Source organism: Podarcis tiliguerta (assembly GCF_965153285.1).
Source record: "Podarcis tiliguerta genome assembly, chromosome: 13".
Lineage (NCBI taxonomy): Eukaryota > Metazoa > Chordata > Lepidosauria > Squamata > Lacertidae > Podarcis > Podarcis tiliguerta.
Window position 1 is genome coordinate 53,980,227 of NC_139546.1, and position 26,107 is coordinate 54,006,333.

The 26,107-nt window shown below is 48.7% G+C and overlaps 3 protein-coding genes across 3 annotated transcripts; all 3 read left to right on the forward strand.

Moving 5' to 3' along the window:
• The first annotated feature begins 50 nt into the window (after positions 1 to 50).
• On the forward strand, positions 51 to 2,883 carry MED11 (mediator complex subunit 11). The gene is made up of 3 exons (XM_083410891.1): positions 51 to 192; positions 481 to 611; positions 2,417 to 2,883. The coding sequence occupies exons 1-3, from the start codon at positions 72 to 74 to the stop codon at positions 2,552 to 2,554; spliced, it is 390 nt and encodes a 129-aa protein (XP_083267017.1). The 5' UTR covers positions 51 to 71; the 3' UTR covers positions 2,555 to 2,883.
• A 2,566-nt stretch (positions 2,884 to 5,449) lies between these two features.
• Positions 5,450 to 13,441, forward strand: LOC310662907 (uncharacterized protein). Its single transcript, XM_083410268.1, has 6 exons — positions 5,450 to 5,590; positions 7,042 to 7,504; positions 7,674 to 7,755; positions 8,038 to 8,120; positions 8,705 to 8,831; positions 11,486 to 13,441. Exons 2-6 carry the CDS (start codon positions 7,133 to 7,135, stop codon positions 13,147 to 13,149), a joined length of 2,328 nt encoding a protein of 775 aa, XP_083266394.1. The 5' UTR covers positions 5,450 to 5,590; positions 7,042 to 7,132; the 3' UTR covers positions 13,150 to 13,441.
• Positions 13,442 to 15,113: 1,672 nt separating this feature from the next.
• LOC310662965 (uncharacterized protein) lies at positions 15,114 to 24,858 on the forward strand. The gene is made up of 6 exons (XM_083410401.1): positions 15,114 to 17,331; positions 18,784 to 19,269; positions 19,457 to 19,538; positions 19,749 to 19,831; positions 20,056 to 20,182; positions 21,922 to 24,858. The coding sequence occupies exons 2-6, from the start codon at positions 18,868 to 18,870 to the stop codon at positions 22,905 to 22,907; spliced, it is 1,680 nt and encodes a 559-aa protein (XP_083266527.1). The 5' UTR covers positions 15,114 to 17,331; positions 18,784 to 18,867; the 3' UTR covers positions 22,908 to 24,858.
• Positions 24,859 to 26,107: the final 1,249 nt, after the last annotated feature.

Consider the following 26,107-nt stretch of genomic DNA (forward strand, 5'->3'; position numbering starts at 1 on the left):
CCGCCCCGGGTCACGTGCCGCCGAGAGAGCAGGCGTCCCGGCGCGGCGAGGGGGGAGGCGGGCAGAGCGCGATGGCGTCGGGCTCCTCGTCGGCGTCGGGCTCGGGCGCCTACGGGCTGGGCTTGGCCAACGAGCGGCTGCGGCTGCTGGAGGAGCTGGAGCGAGAGATAGGCGCCGCCATGCAGAGCGCGGGTGGGCGGGGCCTGGGGAAAGAGGGCGGGGCCTTGAGCTGTGCTCGGGGAGGGAGGAGACGTCTGGGCGGAGCTTAGAGGCCTCTGGGGGCGGGGCTTCAGTCTGGGACGCCGGTGGGCGGGGCTACGAGGGGCGGGGCCTGCTGCTGTGGGCGGGGCCCGGAGGAGCAGGAGGGGCCAGGCGGTCCCATGGGCGGAGCTGGGTGGAAATCCCCCCCACGCCTGAGGGTGCACCTGCTTGCCCCGCCCACCGCTGACATCACCCCCTTCTCTCCCCCTCCCCCCGCAGGCACCGTGATCCTGGAGCTGTCGAAGGAGAAGCCCAACTGGAGCCTGCTGGAGCGCCAGACCTCCCAGTTCATGGGCTCCGTCCAGAAGGTGGAGTCGGAGCTCTCCGCCCAGATCCGCTACCTCACGCAGGTGGGTGGGCGGGGCTGGCGCTGGGGGGGGGGCGCTCCTGTCAGGGAGCCCAGCCCCATCCAGAACCCCAGAAGCCGCAGTAACAAGAATAGGAGATGGAGGCGATATGTCCCCCGTTCCTTCTGGAAAGTGCAGATCATGGCCCCCTGCCGTATCTGGAGAGGGATGCTCAGAGCTCTGAGGACTTGCTTGGGGCTCCTTGGCTGGTGGCTGTCGTGGCCACCAAGTGGGGTGGCTCTCAAAGCTGAGGAAGCCAATTCATGGGGGGTCAGAACGGTTGTCTGTGGCTGCCCGCCATGCTCTGCTTCCACTGCCAGAGGCAGCAGTGGTGCTTCTGGGTACCAGTGGCTGGAAACTCACTGCAGGAGGGCACATTGCTGCTCCTGGGCTCGGATCCTGCTGCCAGATTCCCCACCTTGTGGGCCAGGGTGAGAACTTGAGGCTGGGCTGGAAGGTCCCCCTTTGCTCTCCTCCAGGGGCGGCAGCGGCTGCAAGACTATTCTGATGATCAAAAACTGACTTGCAAAGCTAAGCCAGACCCTGTGTGGTTTCAGATGGGATGATGGGGGACGGCATGTTGAGATTCCTGCATTTCAGGGGGCTGGACTAGATGGCCCTTGGGATCCCTTCTGGCTCTACGATTCCTTGAAAAGGAGACATTGTGCACTGTTTGAGGGAAGGGGAGGGAAACAGGTTGCAGGGGACCAAGCAGAACTTTATACAGTATATCAAGGTTATTTCCTTGTTGCATTGCTATTTCATCTTTTCCTTCAAGGCGTTCAGAGTGGCTTACATGCTTTCCCTGCTCTGCATTTAACCCCTATGAGGGAGGAGAGGCTGAAAGAGGCAGAAACAGCCCCCCCCCCGGTCACATCCAGTGTTTTATCATGGCTGGGTGGGCAATTCCAACCCTGGCTTCTCCCAGGTCCTAGTTCTCCTTTAATCCCACACCAGCCCTGCAAGGGAGGCCAGGCTGAGAGGGACAGGGACGGACCCAGGGTCACCCAGTGAACTTCACAGCTGAGGAGTTGGCATCCGTCTGTCTCGGGAGACCCTGGAGAAGGGTGCCTTCGGGGAGTCAAGTCCAACACATAGAGCGTTGCATCGCCTGCTGGGGCTGTGGAGACCGATGTGCAAGAGACAGGGGTTGTGGCAGCCAGCATTAGAAACTAAGGTATAGAATAAGCAAAGCGCCAAAAGCTGACTTAAACCTGAGTTTGGTCACCACAACGGAATGTCTGTTTGATTCTTTGATTCTATTATCTCAGTTGTGTTGTCTGACCTTTGCTTGCTCTTCCAACACACACAGTGGAAACGGAAACAGTGTTCACTATGGACTAAGGCGGAGGCTTTTAAACTGGGCTTGCCCAGAAATCTCCCCGCAGTCTGGACAGTAGCAAAATGTGCCTGGCTAATTTTGAGTCCTGGCTGCAGCCAGGGCAAGGAAGGCGCCTGGTTGTGCTGCTGCAGCTGCACCCTGGCGTTCCTTCTCTCTGCGCTCCCCAAAGCGGCCATTCCTCCCCTGGTCACTGCTAGGGATGCGCAACCTGCCTGTCTCTGCAAGGGATTCCCACATGGCTGATGTTGCCAGCCTTCGTGCCACGTTTGCAGACGTCTCTGTTGCGCAGAGTTGGTCTGTGATGGGCCTGGTGCCTGGAGCCAGCTCCCCAGGGGGGGATTTGAGCCCTTGCCTCCCGCTTCCTAGTCCGACACTCTGCCCATTACGCGGCACCGGCAAGGGGGCAGGTCCCTCCTCTGAGCCGCCGGCTGCCCTCTCACCTGGCCTGCTTTCCTCTTCCCTCCAGGTGGCCACAGGGCAGCCCCACGAAGGCTCCAGCTACTCGGCCCGCAAGGACTGCCAGATGGCCCTCAAGAGGATCGACTACGCCCGGGTCAAGCTGGGAGAAGTCTCCCGGACCTGCGAGCAGATGCTGGAGCAGTGAGGCCGAGGCGCCGAGGGGAGGCCTCTCCCGGGTGGCCCCTCCTGGCCGCCAGCCCTCGCCAGGCTGCTCTTTGTGGACAAAGGACTCTGAGCAGCCCGCCTGGCAGGGACGGCGGTGGAAACTGCCTGCGGGGCAGAAGAGGAACAGCAACGTCTCTGTCGCCTTTTGCAGTTTCATAGCTTTACTTCCTCCTCTTTGGCTTCTTTCCTGGAACAAACTTGTGATATTTATGAAGCGTTTCCACATTTTTTCCCCACAAAACATTTGTTAGTTTTTCAACAGATTCGCGGTATGCACATCTTCATTAAATGAGATCTGCCAGAAGGGCATCCAGTGTGGGCTCAGTTCAGTGTTGGCATACCTCATGCAGCGTCTGGACTCTCCTTCCTTGGAGGTTTTTAAGCCGAGGTTGGGTGGCCGTCGTTGTGATTCCTGCGTTGCAGAGGGTTGGTTTGGATGACCCTTGGGGTCCCTCCCAACTCTCCAGTTCTCTGATTCTCCACTCCCGCCTTTCAGCCCAGACACTGATCCAACTCCAAAGGCCTTCTGGTAGTTCTCCCACTGTAATGAAGACTTGGGGAGGGCTTAGATATTGGAAGACCTGGAGAAAAAATGGGGGGAAAGCAGGTTTTTTCCTGTTTTCCCCCCAAGCCATTCTTTTCCAGAAAAATGTGGGCGGGGAGGGAGTGGGTGGAATATTCAGACTATATCTCTAGGAGGGCTAGACCCCAAGAATAATGGAATCACAGGTGTGTAGAGTTGGAAGGGACCCCAGGGATCAGCTAGACCAGCCCCATGCCATGCAGGAACTTCCCCTGGTTTTTCCATCAGCACAACCTCAAGAGATGGGTTTGATGGGAGACTTGAGGCAGGAATTGATCTGCTGTCAGGAGAATAGAAAGATTCCCTGAGCAAGCATAGAGGAGTCTAGCTAGGAGTCAGGGCTGGACTTCCAGACTCTGAGCTTTCCTTCAGGAAAGGAGAAGGAAGCCTCTGGCCCTCCGAGAAGGAAAGTGACCATACAAAATGTGCAGGCAACTGGAGGGGTTTATGTGCAGTGTATCAGCCTGGCTGCTCCTGCCTTTCAGTGTGTGCAGTCCAGGAAGGAAGTCAGAATGGTGATTGACAAGTGAGTCCTTTCTTCCAGGTGTAATTCAGACAAGAGGCCATAGGGAAGACATGCAACCACTTCAATGTCCAGAGGAGACTGAAGAGAAAGCCCTGCTGTGATGGACAGCTGAGCCCGGGCCGAGTCTGGAGCTGCAGTCCCTCAGAAACGCCACCAGGGGCTGGAACTTCTCTCTCTGATTGGCTACCGAGAGTGCCAGCCAGAGGCGGGGGCGGAGCCAGCCCTTTTGGCGGGAAGATGAGAGGCGCCTTTTCTGAGGGAGTTTTGAGGCTGGAGCTGAGAGGGAAGGAGGAGGAGGAGGAGGAGAGGCTGAGTCTGAGGGAGAAGTGGCTCCGGCCTGAGGAGAATCTCGGGGGCCAGAAGGAGGAGAGAGGAAGCGGGGCTGAGTCGGGGGGGGGGAGAGAAAGAAGGGGGCCGAGGGATCCCCTGGGTAAAACGCCTCAGGAGGGGCATTGCTGAGAGAGAGGGAGGCTGAGGGAAAGGAACCTGGGCTGGTCAAAAGGATTGAACTGCCACACCTCCATAACCAAGGAAAGGAACGAGAGAGAAGTAACAGAAACCGATTTGAGCATTTCCCCACCCAGTCTAGATACAGGAATATCTACCTGAAGGGTACAAACTGATTTTTAGCAACTGAAGTTTAAGGAAAGCTGCATATGCTACTGTGTTTAAGCCTGTGACATTCCCGTATTTAGTTTAATAAGCTAACTTCTGCCTGAAAGAACGCCTCTCCCGACCCAACTTGGTTTCACAAACCTCTTCTTTTTGAAAATAAAACTTTTCTCATTTGATGAACTCTTGCCCGAGACTCCCTGAATCAAAGTTTCCCTCACACCAGACCGCCTGGGGCAAATGGCGGAGATTCATTTAACTGGCCTGATGTTCGCTGGTTGTGCTATATTTCCCTGGGGGCAGAGAGTGGGATGAGTCCGCTACAAATTACGGGAATTGGTGAGTGGTGGGATCGGCTACATCATTCGTTGACGGTTGTGTCATGATCCAAAATAAAACCCACAAGGAGAATACATTCCCACAGAAATTTCTATATTTTGTGAGGAGGAAATTGAGGAGAGGAGAAGGCACCCCGAAGTGAGAGGAAGCACAAACCGAGGGAAAGACTTCTGCTTTTTCTTTTTAAAAAATGAATTTTATTTATTTTCAGTTTAACAATAACCACACACAAAACACCCATTTTGACCTCCCTCCCCCCTTCCATGGTTTCTTACAGAATCGCTTCCGAAACTGCGCTCCCACTTTACACCTTTGACTTAAATTGCTCTCTTAATTTTCTTGCAAGTTAACCTTGCTTGCTTTTAAATTAATCCTGCTGTTGTATTTAGTCGTTTGCAATAATTTTTAAGGGAAGCCCCATCATTCCCCCGTTCTTTGTGGAAATCTTTTTTCTTCTTGCTTCCTTATTCTTCCCGTTTTGCCATTGCCTTCATCTGGTATTCCTTGGCTGGGACCAAACTGAGGGAAGTTTCAGATGAAACTAAAATTTGGACTTTTGTCAATCTGGCAGCTCTGGCCTTGGCTCGCTCTGGGGGTCCTGCCCCCCCCCCCGTCATAGGGGCAAGTCCTGGGGGCGGCCAAGGGGCTTCAGCGCCCCCAGTAAAATACTTGAGGGGCCGAGACCCCCCCCCCATTGGTGAGCACTGCCATCCCAAGAGGGCGCCTGCATCCCCTTATTCTATTCAAATTGGCGCCCCTGCAGCTGAGCCCCCCCCAGCGCATGCGCGAAGCGGGACCCGGCGCTCCCCCACAGCGCAGGCGCGAGCTGCAGGCTTCCCCCCCCCCCCCGGGAGTCCAGGCGGGGCTCCCCCATAAAAGAGACCCCTCCCCGCTTCTCCTGGGCAATTTAGTCCTTTGTTCCTGTGCAGCCGGCCTGCCCCGCAGGGGAAATAAAGGTAGGAAGCGGAACAAAGGGAAAGGGGGCGGGAGAAACCCCCCCCCCCGTCAACTGTCAAGTCAAGCTGGCTTTCAATGAAGTCCTGAGATTCCTGCCGCCTTGCGGGGGGGGGTGGACTAGATGACCCCCCGGGGGGAACCCTTCCAGTGCTACGATTCTGTGATTCATTGGAGGTGATCCAGGGCTCTTGAACTGCTCCGATCTTGCAGTGCATATGGGACCTGGGGGGGGGGGCGGGTGTTGTCTTTTCCTTCTCTTCTCGCAACTTCTTTTTTGGGGGGGTGGGGTGGGGTTGGGTTAGAAACAAGGATCAGGGGAGTAATGAAGGATACGAACAAAGATTTCTCCTGAGCTCGGCTTGCCAAGGGTTAAAATGAACTTGGGGCGGATTCCTAGAGAGGACCGGAAGAAAGGTGCGCGGGGGAGGGAGTTCCTCCAAAGTCCCAGCCCCGCCCTGCACATCCTTTCCTGCAAAGGGGCGTGGCTTTTGTCTCTCTCCCCTGCAAGAGGAGTGGGGGCTCTGGGGGCTCTCCTTTGGGATCTGGTGAGTCTCCTCTTTCTTCTTGCATAAGGTGCATTGCAGAGGAAGATGCATGGGGGGGGGGTGCTCATCTCATGAAGGGGGGACTCCCAAGTCCTCCCTCTTCCTCTCTGCAAAGCCAGAGGAGAGGCGAGTGAGAGGCACCTTGACAGAATTTCTGTCTCGCAGAATTATGCCTGTCCTGGAAAAGGGGGGAAAAGAAAAGGGTTTCTAGAGAAGGAGAGAGAGAAAAAATCAAGGCGGTTGAGATGTGCTCCTGAGCAAAAGCCCCTCCTTCTCAAGTGGCCTTCTGCAAGGGGAGGGGGGGGCTTTGTCTCTCTCTTCTGCAGGCGCTGCCTAGGTGGCGCCTCCTGGGATGTGGGGAGTCAGGGGGGGGGTATGCAGGGGTGGGTCTTCTCAGCTCATGCAGCAGGGGACCCCCAAGTCAGGGAGCAGAGGATCCTCCCGTCATCTCTCTGCAAAGCCCGGGAGGCGTCACAGGAAGGCTGCAAATGTATTTTTTCATTTGGACCCACACACTGCTTGCCACTTTCCGGAGGGGGGGAAACTGGTCAGGGGGAAAAAGTGATGGATCATCCTCATCATCAGTGCCATGCCCATCTGGCTGGGCCTCCCCAGCCACTCTGGGCAGCCTACAGCATATGTAAAAACATCAAGCTTTAAAAATCTCCCCACGCTGCCTTCAGATGTCTTTTAAAAGTTGTGAAATTCTTCATCTCCTTGACCTCTGAAGGGAGGAGTGATGGATTGTTTAATTTCTATACCTCTTAATATAAAGCTCAGAGTCTGGCCTGTGGTGAAGTCCAGTCCTGCTTCCTAGCAAGACTCATCCACACTTGCCCAGGGAACATATTTCTCCTTCTGATTGTGTTCCAATCTAACAATGGAACAATGTATTTGCTTTGCAGGATTTGCCACCGTCTCTCATTAGGACAGACAGCTCTTGGCAGAAGACCAAGGGATTCCTTCTGATCTCGTGGAAGCTTCTTAAGAGCACAGATGGATGAGCAAGACTCAGCTGGCAATGAGAGCAGTGGGGGATTCTGGGCAAACTCTGTGCAGAGGATCCTGGGTGAGGAGGACACCCTTCACTCAGATGTGCAGAGCCAGAGGTTCGGGCAGTTCTGGTCCCAGGAGGCTGAAGGACCCCGTGAGGTTTGCCACCGGTTCCTCCACCTTGACTATCAATGGCTGAAGCCAGAAAGGCACACGAAAGCTGAGATGCTGGACCTGGTGATCTTGGAGCAGTTCCTGGCTGTCCTTCCCCCGGAGATGGAGAGCTGGGTGAGGGAATGCGGAGCGGAGACCAGTTCCCAGGCAGTGGCCCTGGCCGAAGGTTTCCTCCTGAGTCAGGCGGAGGAGAGGAAGCAGGTGAGAGAGACTTTCCTCCGGATACTCCCAAGGGGCTCCAAACAGGAGGGAGAACATCCCTAAATCTCATCCTTCTTTGAAAGTATCCAAGGCGCTATATTGGACATCCCTAAAGATTTTGCCCCTAATAGTTCTCATTCTATGTTTTGAATCCTTGATTCTCTTTTAGGGAAAGGATCTGTTGACCGAAACAGGTCCTGATTCCTCTGAGGCAGAGAGGACTTCCTTGGACACCAGAGAGAGGCCGCTGGGTAAGGAGGAAGGAATTTCTTCTCATTTGGGTCACATTCTCTGGACTTGGAAATTAATCCATGGGGTTGTTTCACCTTTTTGGGGAAGACAGTTGTGGCCAAGAGCCCAAAGGAGATGAGATGTATTTTTGCACAACAAAATATGAAATGGGTAAAAATGCAAAAATGCACTCGGCAGGGGAGACTTCTTCTAAGGCCCACCTGCAGTTAGAGAGGCACTGCTTCACCTCTGAGAGAAGCATCCTGCACTCCTGGCTCCCCACTTGCCCTTGTCTCTTGCAGGTGACAGAAGGATGCCGGTAAGACCTCCTCATCTGTCTTTTAATGGTAGTGGAGAGGAAGCAGTGGCTGTGGAACCAGATCAGGTAATGGGAAGCAGCCTTGTGAAGAAAGAGGCTGAGGGGTGGGGCAGCCAGGGGTCCTCTGGAGTCAGAATGAATCTCTCCTCTTGGTCTCTGTCAAAACTGCCTTTAACAAAGACTGCCAGTGCTATTCAATAAGGTTTCTGTGCTGAGAATAAGGAACAGACACCCCACCTTAACTAGCCCTCTGAATGTCGCTAGTATCTATGAGTAGTTGCTTTTTTATTCGTCTGTTTGTTGTGAAATGCTGAAATAGGCTTCTAAGGAATTAACAAACCATACAAAATTGTAGCCAGGATTCATCTAACCAGTCCCATCTGTAGCCCGGGGCTTTGCCCACTCTCCTCCTTGTGCCCCCAGTCCCTAGGGCATTGGGAGGGTTCCCTCCCTACACAGAACAATGCATACAATAAAAGACACAATAAAAAATTCAATTAAGACGCTAAAGGAGCATCTGTGCTTAAAATATGTGGCAAGACTATCCCATGAAAGCAACACAGCAATTAACAGGCAGGAAACAAAAGAGCAATGTGTAGTGGATAATATTCATGCTATCTAAGAGGAGGAACTGTTCCTTTTCCTTTTAGGGTCCAGTGTGCTTTGAAGATGTAGCTGTTCATTTCACAGAAGAGGAGTGGGCGTTGCTGGATCCTGACCAGAGAACTCTGCATAAGGAAGTCATGGAGGAGAACCGTGGGATCATAGACTCTCTTGGTAAGGCTCCCTGTTGGATCACAATATCTGTTTTGAAATTCCATACGTATATATATCTATGTGACGAACCTCCCAGCTTCTGATTAGCTCAGCAATGCCACCTACAGCATCTGGGATTCTAACCCACAGCTCACCTTGAATGGACTGTTTTGTCTGTGAACATTTTTCCTCTAGCTATTTCTTTTAAAACAAGGATTATGCTGATGTGAACTATTCACACATTTCTGAATGTATGCTTCAGGGTGTTGCAGGAAGTTGAAGAAGCCTCTGTCAGGTTTTTTGTTTTTGCTTCTGTCCGGTTTTGGCTGACCAAAGAGACGACTGACCTTGGAGATGGAGCAGATTTCATGACTGAGTCAAATAACATCCACCCCAGAAAAAAGCCAGGCTTTTCAAATCTTAGGTTCCCATAAAGATGTCTGTGATTGCAAATCCCCAAAGGCAGTGAATGCTGTATTAAGATTTCCCATGTAACTCCCTTCAGTTCTTCCTCTATCAGAAGTATTAATGAACATTGTTCAATAACGGGTACTCTTTTGGCCGGGGTGGTTCTTTGGGTCTCAGTGAATGGAGAGCAGACAGACGATTGGGTGTCAGAAGCAAGCTTTATTTAACTGATGGATGATCCAATGAAGCAAGCAAAATAACATCCCTATCCCACACTCACTACAAAACAATAACTGCTGTACAATCTAAAGCGAATAGCATACAAAATAACATAGCACACGTGTATAAAATGGGCTAAAATACCAGAAAGAGCAACACCAAACAGTTAAAATACCAGAAAGAGGTTGTTGTTGTTATTTTTATACTCTGCCTGTCAGGAGCCAAGCTGCTGTCTTGATAACACAGCACGCAAGTCATAATTAGCTTGAAGATTTATTGCAGTACAAACACTGTGGAGGTTTGTGTATGCTCTTTGCAATAAGCACCCTCTGCTCACTCAGAGAGATATTTGCAGTTCTTTATTTTACATATGTACAAGCAGCACAGTACAACTTATGCATCCGAATCGTCTGGTTCAGATTCTCCTCCAACAGAAGGGGCAGGGAACTCACACTGAAACTCACCTACAGGTGGTACCTAACACCAAGGAAACTAGCGCTAATACACCCAGGAACCTCACCAAAATGCTGGAGAGGGTGCACCTCCACAGGCACATACCTCCACATGTGGTGGGAGTGTCCCAAAATCCAACTATTCTGGACAACAGCCATACAAGAAATATGTAAAATAACTAAGCAAGTAATAGACATCACCCCAGAATTGGCCCTACTAAACATTTTCCAAGACAACAATGCCCATTTACACCACAAAGAACTCATAACCCACCTACTCTCAGCAGACAGAAGCATCATAGCCAGACACTGGAGAGACCTGTCAGGAGTAAGAATGGACCAATGGTACCAAATAGTATGGGAAACAGCCCTACTAGAAAAATTAACTAATAAACTGAAACTGACACGGGGACAAACAGAAGAAGACGCCTTCACCCTGGTATGGCTCCCCTTTATCACATACACAGCCCAACAGGACAATGACAATAATCCACCAACAGCATACAAATCAATATGGCTAACCTGATCCAAAACACCCACCCACCTCACTCACACACGAAAACAAAGATCACCACAGCCAATCACAAGCAAACAATCACACCCTAGGCCAACCCCAACCTCTCTCACCACCAAAGGAACACAAGTGAACAACACAAACAACGCTGACCCCAAACTCTACGTACATTAAACACAATAGAAACACCGCCACCCAACCCCACCCCCTTCCATTTTCCCTCTCTCCACCCCCCCTTTTTCTTTTCTTCTCCCCCTAATGCCTCAACAAATGAAATGGATTTGTAAAAATGTTACATGGAAAAACAACAACGAGGCATTACACTTAACTTCTGTAAAACAAGAAAACCCTTAATAAAAATTAAAAAAAAAAACAAACAGAAGGGGCAGGGAAGTTTCATGTGACGTCTCTGATGCTTGCGCTTTAAGCCTCTCCTTTCCTGTGCCGAAGGCACAGGCATAGGCTCTCCGCCTGCCCCTGAGCTCTCTGTGCAGTGCTGGGGCTCTGCTTCAGCATAGCAGAGCCTTGACACCTCCTGGCTCCCTCCTGCTAAGTAAAGTCTCTCAATAGTTTTTCAAAAGTTTCAACGGAAGACGTCTCAAAAGGACAGTGTCTCCGGAATGATACTACTTTTTTGTAATAGTCTTCATCAGCCTATATTTTTCAACAGAATATGTAAGTACAATTCATGCTAAGGATCAGCAGAGCATTATTGAGAGACTTTACTTTTGAAACTTTTGAGACGTCTTCTGTTGATACTTTTGAAAGACTATTGTGAGACTGTCCTTAGACATCTGTTTTGAACACATGGCTTGACAGTCCTCGCTACCACTCTGTTATATTGTATATATGAACTTTGATTGGCTTACTCCTATAATTTGAATGATATCATTATTCTATTGTATATTTCCTACTATTAGCCTATGTGTTGTGTTTGTATTGTGTTGATTCTTCAGTCAGAGCCAAATCTAATGCTGCAGCAGATATATCTATTAGAAGCTACATGAAAAGCAGTAGCACTACGTAGTCCCCATTTCTTCCTGAAATTAAAGGGACATAATCCATTTCTCTATTTCCTGCAGATGGTGTTAAATTGGAAATGAAGAACAAGGGAAACCTTGACAAAATCTGCACAGTGGAGAAGCCATATCAATATTTGGAATGTGGAGAGAACTTAAATCAGACCTCCCATTCCACTTCCCATCAAAGAAATCTCTTTGGGATGAAACCCTATCAGTGCCTGGAATGCGGGAAGAGCTTCAGTCACAGGTCCCTTCTCACTTACCATCAAAGAATTCATACAGGGGAGAAACCATATTGGTGCTTGGAATGTGGAAAGCGCTTCAGCCAGAGCTCCAGTCTCAGTTCTCATCAAAAAATTCATACAGGGGAGAAACCATATCAGTGCTTGGAATGTGGAAAGCGCTTCAGCCAGAGCTCCAGTCTCAGTTCTCATCAAAAAATTCATACAGGGGAGAAACCACATCAGTGCTTGGAATGTGGAAAGCGCTTCAGTCAGAATTCCACACTCATCTCACATCAAAGAATTCATACAGGGGAGAAACCATATCAGTGCTTAGAATGTGGAAAGAGCTTCCGCAGGAAGGCCCATCTCTCATCCCACCAGGCAATTCATACGGACGAGAAACCATATCCGTGCGTGGAATGTGGGAAGAACTTCAGTCAAAGAGACAAGCTCATGGCTCATCAAAGAATTCATACAGGGCATAGACCATATCGGTGCTTGGAATGTGGGGAGAGCTTCTTTAAGAGTTCTACTCTCATTTCCCATCAAAGTGTTCACACAGGTGAGAAACCTTTTCAGTGCTTGGAATGCGGAAAGCGTTTCACTCAGAAGGGAGGTCTCACCTCCCATCAAATAACTCATACAGCGGAGAAGAAACATTTGTGCTTGGAATGTGGGAAGAGATTCAGTCAGCGGGGCAAGCTCATAGCCCATCAAAGAACTCATACGGGGGAGAAACCATATCAGTGCTTGGAATGTGGAAAGAGCTTTGCCTGGAAGGACATATTCACTTCCCATCAAAGAACTCATACAGGGGAGAAACCGTATCAGTGCATGGAATGTGGGAAGAGATTCAGTAATAGGGCCTACCTCACTTCTCACCACAGAATTCATACAGGGGAGAAACCACATCAGTGCTTAGACTGTGGGAAGAGCTTCACCTGGAAGGAAAGTCTCACTTCCCATAGAATAATTCATGGAGAAGAGAAACCGTATCAATGTGTGGAATGTGGAGAGAGCTTCACTCGTAAGAAAAGTCTCTCCTGCCATCAAAGAATTCATACAGGGGAGAAACCGTATCAGTGCTTGCAATGCGGGAAGAGATTCAGTGACAGTTCCCATCTCTCTTCCCATCACAGAACTCATACAGGGGAGAAACCACATCAGTGTGCGGAATGTGGAAAGAGATTTAGTGAGAGGGGCAAGCTCACTATCCATCAAAGACTTCATACGGGGGAGAAACCCTATCAGTGCTTGGAATGTGGAAAGCGCTTCAATCAGAGGGCCCATGTCGCTTCCCACCAAAGAATTCATACAGGGGAGAAACCATATAAGTGCTTGGAATGTGGAAAGAGCTTCAGTCAGAGTTCTGCTCTCACTTCCCACCAAAGAATTCATACAGGGGAGAAACCATATAAATGCTTGCAATGTGGAAAGAGCTTCAGTCAGAGTTCTGCTCTCACCACCCATCAAAGAGTACATTTAGGGAAGAAACTATAGCTATGCTTGGAGAGTGGAAATAACTTAGGAGGGCCAAGCGAACTTCCAATCAGATGAATGACAGCACATTGGCTATCAAACAGACGGAATCTTATTCCCTGCGGGAATAGATTTGGAAGATGTCTTCTCTTTCCTCACTATTCCATGGACAAGAAAATCAACCCACAAGGCAAGAAACGGCTAGAGTGGGTTTACTCACATGATCTTTATATCCTGCATGGGAGTCCTGTCAATGTTTTATATGGACAGATCAGACTGTTACATAAAAGGAGGGGAAGTGTGATTGACTACATCATAGTGTCACCATCTCTTTTCCACTCAGTGAATTCTTTTGAGGTGCTCGAGAGGGCAGAAAGCAACCATTTCCCATTATTAGTTAAAATCTACCCCCTGTTAGAATCTCTCCCCCCCCCCCCGAGCCAACAGATACTTCCAGAGAGCTTGTGGGTGCAAAAAAGCTGAAATGGTCATTGAGACTAAGTGACAACATCCTAAAGACCCTGGTCTCTGAATATCGGGTGTGTCTATGCAAATTCCTTGAAAGAAACTCGTCCAACCCGGTGGAGATTTACCAACACATAATAGCAGAAATCCTTCTTGATCAACACCAAAGAACCTAAAAATTATCTTGTAGAACAGTGATACTGGTTTGACACAAGAGTGCAGAAATGCAAGGAAAAGGCTGGCTGGATCTATTAGAGTACCGGGGTTCTTTCAAAATACTCTTAACTTTTGGGACATTCAATAAAGACAGGATAGCATATAAGAACTAAACAACTCCAGGCACATCTGGACGTAGCAGACCATCTGGATCCCTTCCAGTCGTCATTAAGGCCCCATCATGGAACTGAAACCGTTCTGGTTGCACTGCTCAATGATCTCCGGCAGGCTAGGGACAAAGGTGAAAACTCTTTTCTGGTTCTGCTGGATCTCTCAGTGGCTTTTGTAACCATTGACCATGGTATCATTCTGGACCGTCTAGCGGGGTTGGGAGCTGGGGGCACTGTTATGTAGTGGTTCTGTTCCTCCTGGGTCATGTCTAGAAAGGGATGAGTGTTTGGACCCCTGAAGGCAGCCCTGTACCAAACGGTTTCTAATGGTCAGTGTTTTATTGTGCTTTTAATATTTACCCATCTTATATATTTGCTGCTGATTATTCCTGCCTGTATGCAGAACCTGACATTTGTCCTTGCTGAAATTCCTTGATGGCATTAATATGCCATCTTTCTCTCCAGGAAGCTCCCGGTGGAGTCACATGGATCTTGCCCTTCTGATTTAATCCTGACAATAACCCTGTGAGGTAGGTTAGGCTGTGAAGCTACGCCTGGACCCCAAGGTCACCCAGTGGGCTTCATGACTAAGTGATTAACTTGGCTGGGAAACAGGGAAATGTAAATATCACTTGGTGGGTGTTTGGTGGAGGGCAAGGGGAACCATGGGGCAGGGTCCAGGATGCTCAGATTACTGCCACCAGACCTCCCCTTTCATGATGTAACCATGATGTATTAGTGATGTAGTTTTTTGGGTGTAACATGGGGATTAGCAGCTAATAAAAGTTTGGGTTCTCTTCCATCTTGTTCCACCTGGTGACAGGTGGGAGTCCTGTGGCAACAGTCTTCAATAAAGACCAAGCCTACTGGCTGCTGTTTTGCTCTGGTATTCCTGGCTGGTGTCCTTGTTTTTTGTCCAAGGGAGCCCTTGGATTTCTCCATTAACATGGTGTATACTGTATGTTTTGCTCCATAAGGCACACTTTTTTCTTCCTAAAAAGTAAGGGGAAATGTCTGTGCGTCTTATGGAGTGAATGCGTGGTCCCTGGAGCCGAATTGCCCAGGGGCAAAAAGCAGATTTTTTATTTTTTTTTTGAAAGAGGGAAGTGGGTGTTGAAACAAAGCAGCTGATCGTTTGCGATCAGGGAGAGTGATAAAAGACGCTAGAGATAAAGGAGGCTGCCTGGGAGGGGGGAAACAGGAAGACTAAAGCTATAAGGAGAGAAATTAGAAGAAAAGGAGGAGCAAAAAACTGCTCCAGCTAAGGAAAAGACACTAAGGCAAACAAGAGGGAAGGGAATGTTGAAAGGAAACAGCTGATTGGTGGGATTGGGAGAGATAAAGGAGGCTGCCTGGGAGGGGGGAGGTAAAAGCCCATGGATCCTCAGGATTTGTGCATTGGGTCACCACAACAGCCACAACCCCCGGAAAACCTGTTAAAACCTATAGTTTGTTCATCAGCCTCAGCCTTTCTAGCTGGAGTCCGTGGGCCCATCAGTCAATCACTCCGGGGGGGGGACCTTGCAAGGCATGGAGCTGGTCTTCCTGGACTCCCAGCTGTGGTCAGAGATTGCTGCTAGACTACTGGTCCTTGCCCAGTGAAGAAATGAACCTTGGAATGAAAAGGCAGCTCAGCACATTGGCCAAGAAAGTCCCCAAATAAACGGGGGTGGGGTGGGGCAGGGGGGTTGACGCATGAGGCTCCTGCTGGGCTTCTGCTTTGGAGAGGGAAAGAAGGGTTACATGGTGTGCTTGGCTTACCAAGGGTTAAAAGGAACTGAGCTGGATTCCTAGAGAGGACAGGAAATAAAGGTGGGGGAGGGGCAGGTCCTCCAGAGCAAAAGGCCCTCCCTCCCCAGTCCCTTTACTGAGCTACATAACTGGGAAACAGCGGCAAAGGCAACTGCTTATATACATTCCTGAAAGCCTGGGCCACTCCCAGTCCCAACGTGATTGGCTGTCTAAACTTCCAAGCTGCGAATCATGACTTTGAGTTCAAGGGCCAATGGCAGAGGCCCAAATCCTGAAATGTTCTGTGATTGGACATCATGTATCGAATCAGAACACAGGAGCTGAGAATCCTTAGTCCAGACTCAGTCTCAGGCAAACACAGACCAGTGAATGCATAACAGGCTCCAGCCTCCAGATACACATGGCGCCCCCAAAAAGCATTTTTTTGGGGGTGCGGGGAGCCTGTTGGCATTTGTAGCGGTTAGAACATATTCAAAGCTGGATCAAAGCCAGGAGTTTCTGCCAAGGAATCCCAGGAATCAGAGGGGAAAAGAGTAGTCTAATGATCTGTCCTGGCCAGGGAGTTCTGGGAATTGTAGCTCAAGTGGAAGGCGCTGGTGGGGGAGGGTCTCCCAACAACTCTAACCACTTTGGGGAGGGGTTGCCTCTTTCGCCTCCACCCTAGGTTTGTTTCCTTTCCTATAATCCTTACATTGTAGATTTGGAAGGGCCCTCGAGGATCATCTAGTCCAGCCCACTGCAATGCAAGAGTCTCATCTACAGCATCCCTGCCCGACCTCCTCTTAGAACCTTCCAAGGAAGGAGAGTCCCTTCCTCTTTCCAGCAGGGCTTCTCCTGCCTCGGATTCCTTGGATGGGGAGACCTCCAGGCCTTCTCAGCAGGGCTTTCTGTTCAGTCCTAAAGATCCCCTGAACACCGGAGCGGCCGCATGTCTGAATGGGCAATCACATGTCGATCGGGAGTCTGATGGGTGGGTGGTGGGGAGAGCTTTACTTCCAACGGAAGGACAATAGAGGACTTGCTTGCATCTTGACCTCAGCATCTGAGGAGCCCTGCAGGATCAGGCCAGTGGGGTCCCCGTATTGAGTCCAGCCTCCTGTTCTTCTGGAAAGCCCACCAGCAGGACTGGGGGGGGGGAGCCCCTCTCTCCACCTGCGCTTCCTCCTTCCCAAAAACTGGGATTCAGAAGCAAGGCTGCCTTCGCCTGGAGACAAAACATGAGCCAGCCCTGGACCTCTCTTCCTCCATGCATTGCCCTAATCCTCTTTGCTCTCCATCTTCCAACAATCTGTGTCTCTTTATAGCATAGGTCAGGTTTTCACTTCTATTCTTTGTTCATATTTTATGTCCAAATGCTTTCATCTGCTTAATAAATGGGAATTTATGGGCTTTATGTTTTTGTGGTGCTCATTATTCCTGTTATTAGGATAGTGCCATTAGAATGCTGTTATAATAGAATCCAGTTCTCCAGAGCAAAGGTACCTCCTTCCAAGGGTTACAATGAAGTGAGTGTTATATTCCTAGAGAGGACCGGAAATAAATGCAGGGGGGGGGGCAGGTCCTCCCACGCAAAAGCTTCTCTGTCTTTTCCTGCAAGGGGGTGGTTTTTGTCTCCTCTGCAAGGAGGTTGTTGCCTCTGCTCTGCCTCTTCTGGGATCTGGTGAGTCTCTTCTCTCTTCTTGCATGGGGTGCATTGGGGCCGGAGCTGAAGGGGAGGGTGCATGGGGGGCTGGGGGGCTGTTGGGCTCATGCAGGGGGAGATCCCCAGGTCAGGGAGCAGAGGGTCCTTCTCTTGCTAAGAGGTAAAGGGACCCCTGACCCTTAGGTCAAAGGCAACTATGGGGTGCAGCGCTCATCTCGCTTTTCAGGCCAAGGGAGCAGGCGTTTGTCCACAGAGTTTCTGGGTCATGTGGCCAGCAGGACCAAATAATAATAATCAGTGCTTTTTTCTGGGGGGACGCAGGGGGACAAATACCCCTAGACATTTTCTGAATCTAAGTTTGGCCTCATTGAGGGGCAGTATTTCAATATGAGTAGGAAAATGAGAGTACCCCTAAACAGTTTTAAAGGAAAAAAGGCATTGATAATAATACTAATTTATTACTTAGACCCCGCCCATCTGGCTGGGCCTCCCCAGACACTCTGGGCGATTCCCAACAGAATATTAAAAACACAATAAAACATCAAACATTAAAAACTTCCCTAAACAGTCTTCTGAAAAGTCAGATAGTTCTGTATCTCACTGACATCTGGTGGGAGGGCGTTCCACAGGGCAGGCGCCACCACCGAAAAGGCCCTCTACCTGGTTCTCTGTAACCTCACTTCTCACAGGGAGGGAACCGCCAGAAGGCCCTCGGAGGAGGACCACAGTGTCCTGACTGGACGATGGGGGTGGAGACGCTTCTTCTGGCGCAATGGGACACCAAGAGGGAAACCATAGTGCCCAGAAACGCTGTTTACCTTCCCGCTGCAGCAGTACCTATTTATCTACTTGCACTGCGTGCTTTCGAACTGCTAGGTTGGCAGGAGCAGGGACCGAGCAACGGGAGCGCACTCCATTATGGATATTTGAACTGCCAAGCTTATGATCAGCAAGCTCAAGAGGCTCAGTAAAGCCAGAGCGGGAGGCAAGTTCTCAGGAGGTCTGCAACTGTATTATTTACCTGGACCCATACACTTATTGCCACTTTAGGGAGGGGTCTCTGGATAGGGGGAAAAGTGATGAGTTTATGGATTATTTGATTTCTATACCTCTTCATATATTAGAAAAATCTCTAAGCAGTGCACAGGAAACGAAAGCAAGCACAGACTACGTAAACAAAAATATTGCAAAAATACACAGTTGCATATAAAAATGTCACATTGATACAAAGTTACTCATATAGATAAATAATGTAAATCAGTGAAATTAATAAACCCCATTTATTAACCAGATGGAAACATTGGGACATAAAATATACACACACCAAAAAAATGAAAACCTGACCTGTGCAAAAAAATGAATAAACACTCTTAGAATACGGAGGGCAGAGACACATCCTCACTTAATAGAGAACTTTTTTCTTCTGACAGTGTGCAAATTTTATAACAGAACAATGTATTTGCTTTGTAGAATTTGCCAGCACCTCTCATTCAGAAATTGACAGGTGAAAAAGGGGATCCCTAACATTCTCTTGGAGGCTTCCTGAGAGCACAGATGGATGAGCAAGACTCAGCTGGCCCTGAAGCAGGAAGAGACCATGCTATGGAAACTGGGAGAAGTGGGGGATTCTGGGAAAGCTCTGGGCAGAAGATCCTGGGAGAGGAGGACCCCCTTCGCTCAGAGGCGCAGAGCCAGCAGTTGAGGCAGTTCTGCTCCAAGGAGGCCAAAGGACCCCGAGAAGTTTGCAGCCAACTCTACCACCTTTGCCGTCAATGGCTGAAGCCAGAAAGGCACACGAAAGCTGAGATGCTGGACCTGGTGATCTTGGAGCAGTTCCTGGCTGTCCTTCCAGCAGAGATGGAGAGCTGGGTGAGGGAATGCGGAGCAGAGACCAGTTCCCAGGCAGTGGCCCTGGCCGAAGGTTTCCTCCTGAGTCAGGCGGAGGAGAGGAAGCAGGTGAGAGAGACTTTCCTCCGGATGCTCCCAAGGGGCTCAATAGATAAGGGAGAGTATCCCAAATGCTCTACTAATGGCCCATCCTTTTTTTTGGAAAGCATCCAAGGAGGGATATCAGAAACCTCTAAAGTTTTTGCCTCTTTCATTCTTATTCTGACCCTCTTCCCTGTTTGGAATCCTATTTCAGGGAAAGGTTCTGTTTGCAGAAACGGGTCCTGATTCCTCTGAGGCAGAGAGGACTTCGTTGGACAGCAGAGAGAGGCCGCTGGGTAAGGAGGAAGGAAGTTTTTCTTCTTTTGATTCCATACGGTTGAGTTTGAAACTAATCTTTTGGGAGAAGCCACTTGGGGTCATGAGGCCAAAGGAGATGGGATATATTTTAGCATAACTAAATTATGAAATGGGGGGAAACTCCCAAATGCACCTCTGAGAGAAGCATTCTGCACTCCTGTCTCCCCACTTCCCTTTGTCTCTCGCAGGTGAAAGAAGGATGCCGGCAAGACCTCCTCCTCCATCTCTTCGTCCTGGCGGAGGGGAAGCAGCGGCTGAGGAACCGGATCAGGTGCGGGGAAGGAGCCTTGGGGGGAAAGAGGCTGGGGGGTGGGGCATTGGAATGCACAATTTTAAAAATTCCATTTAGACATTAAAATAAGCATCCATAGTCAAAATGTGTAGTGAAACAAAGCCATTAAAACAGCACAACAACAAACAGGCAGAAAACAACAGAACAATGTGTAGTCGATAATATTTATGCTGTCTAAGGGGACGACCTTTTTCTTCTTTCAGGGACCGGTGTGTTTTGAAGATGTCGCTGTTTGTTTCATGGCTGAGGAGTGGGCGTTGCTGGATCCTGCCCAGAGAGCTCTGCATAAGGAAGTCATGGAGGAGAATCATGGGATCTTGGCTTCTCTAGGTAAGGTTCCCTCTTGAATCATAATATTTGTTTGGAAATTCCATAAATATACCGTATTTTTTGCTCTATAAGACACACTTTTCCCCTCCTAAAAAGTTAGGGGAAATGTGTGTGCGTCTTATGGAGCAAATGCAGGCTGCACAGCTATCACAGAAGCCAGAACAGCAAGAGGGATCGCTGCTTTCACTGCGCAGCGATGCCTCTTGCTGTTCTGGCTTCTGAGATTCAGAATTCCCCCCCCCCCTTGTTTTCCTCCTCCAAAAACTAGGTGCGTCTTGTGGTCTGGTGCGTCTTATAGAGCGAAAAATACGGTATCTATGTGTGAAGCCTCCCAGATTTTGATTGAGGTCAACAGCACCACCTAGAGCCCCTGTGATTATAACACCCTCACAGCTCACCTTGAATGGGGGGCTATGGATTCTTTTGTCTGTGGTTATTATTTCGCCATTGATGCCTTTTTAAACCATGATCTGGCTGTTTGAACTACCATGGACTTTTAAAATATAGACTTCAGAGTGCTTAGGGAATCATAGAATCATCTAGTCCCACCCCCTGCAATGCAGGAATCTCGTCTAAAGCATTCATGACAGATGGTCTTCCAACCTCTTCTTAAAAGTCCACAACATTCCAATGGAGACAGGTCCACTTCTCAACAGCTCTTACACTCAGAAAGCTATTTCTGATAATTAGTCAGGCTCTACTTTCTTGTAACTTCAAGCCATTGGTTTGGATCCTACCCTCCAGAGCAGGAGAAAAGAAGCTTGTTCCTTCTTCCATGTGGCAGCCCTTGAGATATCTGAAGATGGCTCTCATATCTCCTCCCAGTCTCCTGTTTTGCAGGCTAAAAATACCCAGCTCCTTCAACCGTTCCCCATAAGGCTTGGTTTCCAGACCCTTGATCATCTTGGCTGCCCTCCTCTGCACACCTTCCAGCTGGTCAGCATCCTTCTAAAATTGTGCTGCCCAGAACTGGAAACACTATTACAGATGTGGTCTGACCAAGCCAGAATAGAGTGGGACTATTACTACCCTTGATCTGGACACTAGACTTCTGTTGATGCTGCCTAGAAGATCATTCGCCTTTTTTGCTGCTGCATCACACTATTGTCTTATATTAAGCCTGTGGTCAACTAAGACCTCTAGATACTTTCCACATGTACTACCATAAGGCCAGGTGTCCCCCATCCTATATTTGTGCATCTTGTTCTTCCTGCCTAAGTGAAGAACCTGACATTTGTCTCTGTTGAAATTCATTTTGTTAGCTGGGGCCTAGTTCTTCAATCTGTTAAGGTCATTTTGATTTCTGGTTCTTTCTTCTGTGACATTAACTACCCTTCCCAGTTTGGTGTCATCTGCAAATTTGATTTGCATCCCCTAAATTCCTCTATCCATGTCATTTATAAAGCCATTGTACAACAACAGATTCTGACAATTTTTTTGTTTTTGCTTTTGCTCTGGTCTGTTTTTGTTGACCAAAGAGATGACAGACTAGAGATGGCCCAGATTCCATGATTGAGTCAAACAAAATCTGTCCCAGAAAAGAGCCAGTCTTGTCAAATCTTAAGTTTCCATAAATATGTCCCTGAATGCCAGTCAACAAAGGCAGTTAACCCTGAAATACGTCCTCCCATCTAACTCCCTTCAGTTCCTCCTCTCTCCAAAGCGTTAATGAGCTTAGTTCAATCACAGGGGGCTCCATTTTTTTCTGAGGCTTTAATCCATTTCTTTCTTTATTGCAGGTCGAGATGGATTGGAAATTAAGAACAAGGGAGACCACGACAAAATCCACACGGAGAAGCCATATCAATATTCGGAGTCTGGAAAGAACTTTAGCCAGAGCTCCCATTCAGTTTCCCATGAAAGAAATCCCATTGGGAACGAAGCCTGTCAGTGCTTGGAGTCGGTTAAGGGCTCTCATATAAGCACAAGTGTCTGTCGACATCAGAGAATTCACAGTGGGGAGAAACCATATCAGTGCTTGGAATGTGGGAAGGGCTTCGTCTGGAAGATAAGTTTGACTTCCCATCAAAGAATTCATAGAGGGGAGAAACCATATCCGTGCTTGGAATGTGGGAAGAGGTTCAACCAGAGAGCCCATCTCACTTCCCATCAAAAAATTCATACGGGGGAGAAACCATATGAGTGCCTAGAATGTGGGAAGAGGTTCAGCCAGAGGACCCACCTCAGTTCCCATCGAAGAATCCATACAGGAGAGAAACCCTACCAGTGCTTCGAATGTGGGAAGGGCTTCAGTCAAAGGGCCCACCTCACTATCCATGAAAGGATTCATACAGGGGAGAAACCCTATCAGTGTCCGGAATGTGGGAAGAGCTTCCGTAAGAGTTCCGTTCTCACTAACCATCAAAGACTCCATACGGGGGAGAAACCATATCATTGTTTGGAATGTGGGAAGAGGTTCAATGAGAAAACGAATCTAATTTCCCATAAAAGAATCCATACAGGGGAGAAACCGTATCAGTGCGTGGAATGTGGGAAGAGCTTCCGTAAGAGTACTTTTCTCACTTCCCATCAAAGAATCCATACGGGGGAGAAACCATATCAGTGTCTGGAATGCGGGAAGAAGTTCAGTCAGAAGGCCCACCTCACTTCACATCGGAGAACCCATGCAGGTGAGAAACCATATCAGTGCTTGGAATATGGAAAGAACTTCAGTCATAGCATCTCTCTCACTTCCCACAAAGAATTCACAAGGGAGAAACTCTAACTGTCCTTGGAATGTGGAAATACCTTTGAAGGATCAAGCTCACTCCCCATCAAAGAAGTCACAGTGGGGAGAATCATAGGATCATGGAGTCATAGAGTTGGAAGGGGCACTGAGGAGCATCTAGCTGAACCCTGTGCAAAGCAGGAATCTCAGCTAAAGCATCCATGGCAGAGGACCATCCAACCTCTGCTTAAAAACTTTCCACTTTCCACCACCTTCTGATGGCGTCTGTTCCTCAGTCAGATAGATCTTACCTTCAGAAGTTCTGCCTGATGTTTAGTCAGAATCTCCTTTCTTGTAACTTGGAGCCATTGGTTGGAGTTCTATCCTGTGGAGAAGGAGAAATGACATCTTCCATGTGACATCCCTTTAGATATTTGAAGATGCCTATCATATCTCCATGCACTCTTCTCTGTGATCATCACCCCCAGCTCCCTCAAGCATTCCTCATAAGTCTCAGTATTCAAGACCTCCCTTTTTGTGATGTTATTTTATTTTCCTTATAGAAAGTTACATTTGTTAATCAACAATTATATTCCAATTCAATAAAACTAGCAACTTCCCGCTTAAAGATAATAATAATAATAATAATAATAATAATAATAATAATAATAATTTATTATTTATACCCCACCCATCTCGCTGGGTTTCCCCAGCCACTCTGGGTGGCTTCCAACAAAATATTAAAATACAGTAGTCGGTCAAACATTAAAAGCTTCCCTAAACAGGGCTGCCTTCAGATAACTTCTAAAAGTCTGGTGGTTGTTTTTCTCTTAGACATCTGGTGGGAGGGCGTTCCACAGGGCGGGCGCCACTACCGAGAAGGCCCTCTGCCTGGTTCCCTGTAACTTGGCTTCTCGCAGCCAGGGAACCGCCAAAAGGCCCTTGGAGCTGGACCTCCATATCTGGGTTGAACGATGGGGGTGGAGACGCTCCTTCAGGTATACTGGACCGAGGCCATTTAGGGCTTTAAAGGTCAGCACCAACACTTTGAATTGTGCTTGAAAACGTACTGGGAGCCAGTGTAGGTCTTTCAGGACCGGTGTTATGTGGTCTTGGCGGCCGCTCCCAGTCTGGGTTAGTTGTAGTTTTCGGGTCACCTTCTAAGATAGCCCTGCTTAAGGGAAGTGTTCATGCTGCTTCCCTTGTGATTTAAGATTCAGGTTTCTTACTTCCGTGGGACAGCCCTTGAGATCTCTCAGGTATCATATCTCCTCTTAGGCTTCTGTTTTCCAGGCTAAACATACCCAGAACACATCCAAGGCAGAACTGAGTGGTGCTATGACTTCCATTGCTCTGCACACCAGACTTCTGTTGATTCAGCCTAGAACAGCATTAGCTTTCCCCCCCTGCAGCATCACATTGTTGATTCCTATTCAGCTTTTGTTCCATTCAGACCCCTAGATCCTTTTCACATGTCCTTATGGCAAGCCAGGCGTCCCCCATCCTATATTTGTGCAGCTGATTCTTCCTGCCTAAGCGCAGAACCTGACATTTGCCCTTATTGAAATTCATTTATTGCCTTCATATATCACCTTCAAGCAGCTCCAGGTGGTGCCACATAGTTCTCCCCCCTCCTTTTGTAATCCTGACAATAACCCTGTGAGGTAGGTTAGGCTAGGAAGCAGTATCTGGCCCCCCAGTGTGGAAATTTGAACCCAGGTCTCCCAGGTCATCGTCCAGCCCTCCTTCCAGTATACTACACTGACTCTCTAATGAGTCTCTTAGAAATTGTGCATGCATGGATGTCTGCTTAAAGTTCAGTTGTGGTGTTCTGGTGTTTGTATGCATGTGTAACAAAGTAATTAATATAATAAGATTTAAGGTAATGATAGCTAGTGAGGGGTAGAGTGTGAGTTTGGGATGTTGGGGGGTGAGATGTGATTGGCTGAGAGTTTGAAAAGGATTTTGAATAAAACATACAATCAGGCCTGTGGCTTATTCAACTTTGGATATCGTCTTAAATGTGTTTGTGGGAGGGCGGTGATTGGTTTGTCTCGTTGTATGCTCTGGATGAAGGCAGTATACAAATTGAATGAATTAAATACAAAAAGTAGTCATAAGCAATAAATAAAACATTTAAAAATGCAAAACCAAACCGAACAATTTCCACATAAATCGCAAGAGCTAAAAAAAGCAAAATAGCCACACAGGTACAACTCCCTATGAAACATTTGAAACCATGTGCTTATGTATACAAAGTTATCTTAAAAACCTAATTATTAAATAAAGCAGCTGTGTTCCAACACACACTTCATTCTTCACTCCTTTAGGGTGAAGGGTTCAGGGAAGAGTTCTCTGGGGTGTCACTGGGAACAAAGGGGGTGTTTGGTGGAAGACCCAGTCAAGACCTAGCCCCCAGCTGTGCCCCTTGACTGCAGTGGGGAGGGGGCGCAGGAGGGGGTGGGCGCTGCCAGAGCCCCTCTGAGCGAAGGCGGGGGCAGCACAACACAGGGAGACAAACTAGACCTCTGCATGAGTAGAGCTCATCTAGAGCTCTTCATAAAAGCAAACCTAGCTATACAGCAATGTACCAACCAAGCGCATACATAGATATGTGGACCACGTGTCTGGAGCAGCACAGGAGGACCGCCCTGAAACCATTTTGGCTCCCAAACTGACCAAATGTTTTCTGGGCAAGGAGGGAGGGGGCAAGGGAACCTTCCCATTGTCTCAGGAATTGGGAAATCACCATCTCAAAGGAATGGCCAGACTACTAGGAAAGGCAATCAGATAAGGCATCATCAGATAACCTGGCAGACAGGAAAAACAACAACATTCAAATATCTGTTGCAGACTGCCTTTTCTATGATGTAGGCATGATGTTTGTGGGGGGTGATCTTGGGTTACACCCCTTCTGTGATGTATGTATGATGTATGGAGGGGCGGTCTTGAGCTCCAGGGCAGGGAATTTAAAATGTCTGTATAAGGGCAGGCAGGCCTTGGTTGGGGGTCCTCCTCAGGGGCGAGCACCCTGTTGCAGCAGATCAATAAAGATCAGGCTTACCAACTGCTTTGCTTCTCCATATTCTCTGGTTGGTCTCTGTTATTTTCTCCGACTGGTAGAGAACCTGCACGGACTCTATAAAGGCTCTTGTGTCCCCCATAAGGGCAGATTTTTGTTTATTACAGTGCAGTGTTCCCTCGGCCTCCTCTCCTCTCCCTCCTCCTTGGGAGTCCTCTGGACAGCCGTTGCTGCT

What these genes read in the sequence shown, in the direction of transcription:
- LOC310662965 (XM_083410401.1), top strand. Translation starts at nt 18,868, where the DNA reads ATGGATGAGCAAGACTCAGCTGGCCCTGAAGCAGGAAGAGACCATGCT. An exon ending in AGGCGGAGGAGAGGAAGCAG is followed by an intron (nt 19,270 to 19,456) that starts GTGAGAGAGACT and finishes ATCCTATTTCAG; the next exon opens with GGAAAGGTTCTGTTTGCAGA. An exon ending in CAGCAGAGAGAGGCCGCTGG is followed by an intron (nt 19,539 to 19,748) that starts GTAAGGAGGAAG and finishes TGTCTCTCGCAG; the next exon opens with GTGAAAGAAGGATGCCGGCA.
- MED11 (XM_083410891.1), top strand. Translation starts at nt 72, where the DNA reads ATGGCGTCGGGCTCCTCGTCGGCGTCGGGCTCGGGCGCCTACGGGCTG. An exon ending in CGCCGCCATGCAGAGCGCGG is followed by an intron (nt 193 to 480) that starts GTGGGCGGGGCC and finishes CTCCCCCCGCAG; the next exon opens with GCACCGTGATCCTGGAGCTG. An exon ending in AGATCCGCTACCTCACGCAG is followed by an intron (nt 612 to 2,416) that starts GTGGGTGGGCGG and finishes TCTTCCCTCCAG; the next exon opens with GTGGCCACAGGGCAGCCCCA.
- LOC310662907 (XM_083410268.1), top strand. Translation starts at nt 7,133, where the DNA reads ATGGATGAGCAAGACTCAGCTGGCAATGAGAGCAGTGGGGGATTCTGG. An exon ending in AGGCGGAGGAGAGGAAGCAG is followed by an intron (nt 7,505 to 7,673) that starts GTGAGAGAGACT and finishes ATTCTCTTTTAG; the next exon opens with GGAAAGGATCTGTTGACCGA. An exon ending in CACCAGAGAGAGGCCGCTGG is followed by an intron (nt 7,756 to 8,037) that starts GTAAGGAGGAAG and finishes TGTCTCTTGCAG; the next exon opens with GTGACAGAAGGATGCCGGTA.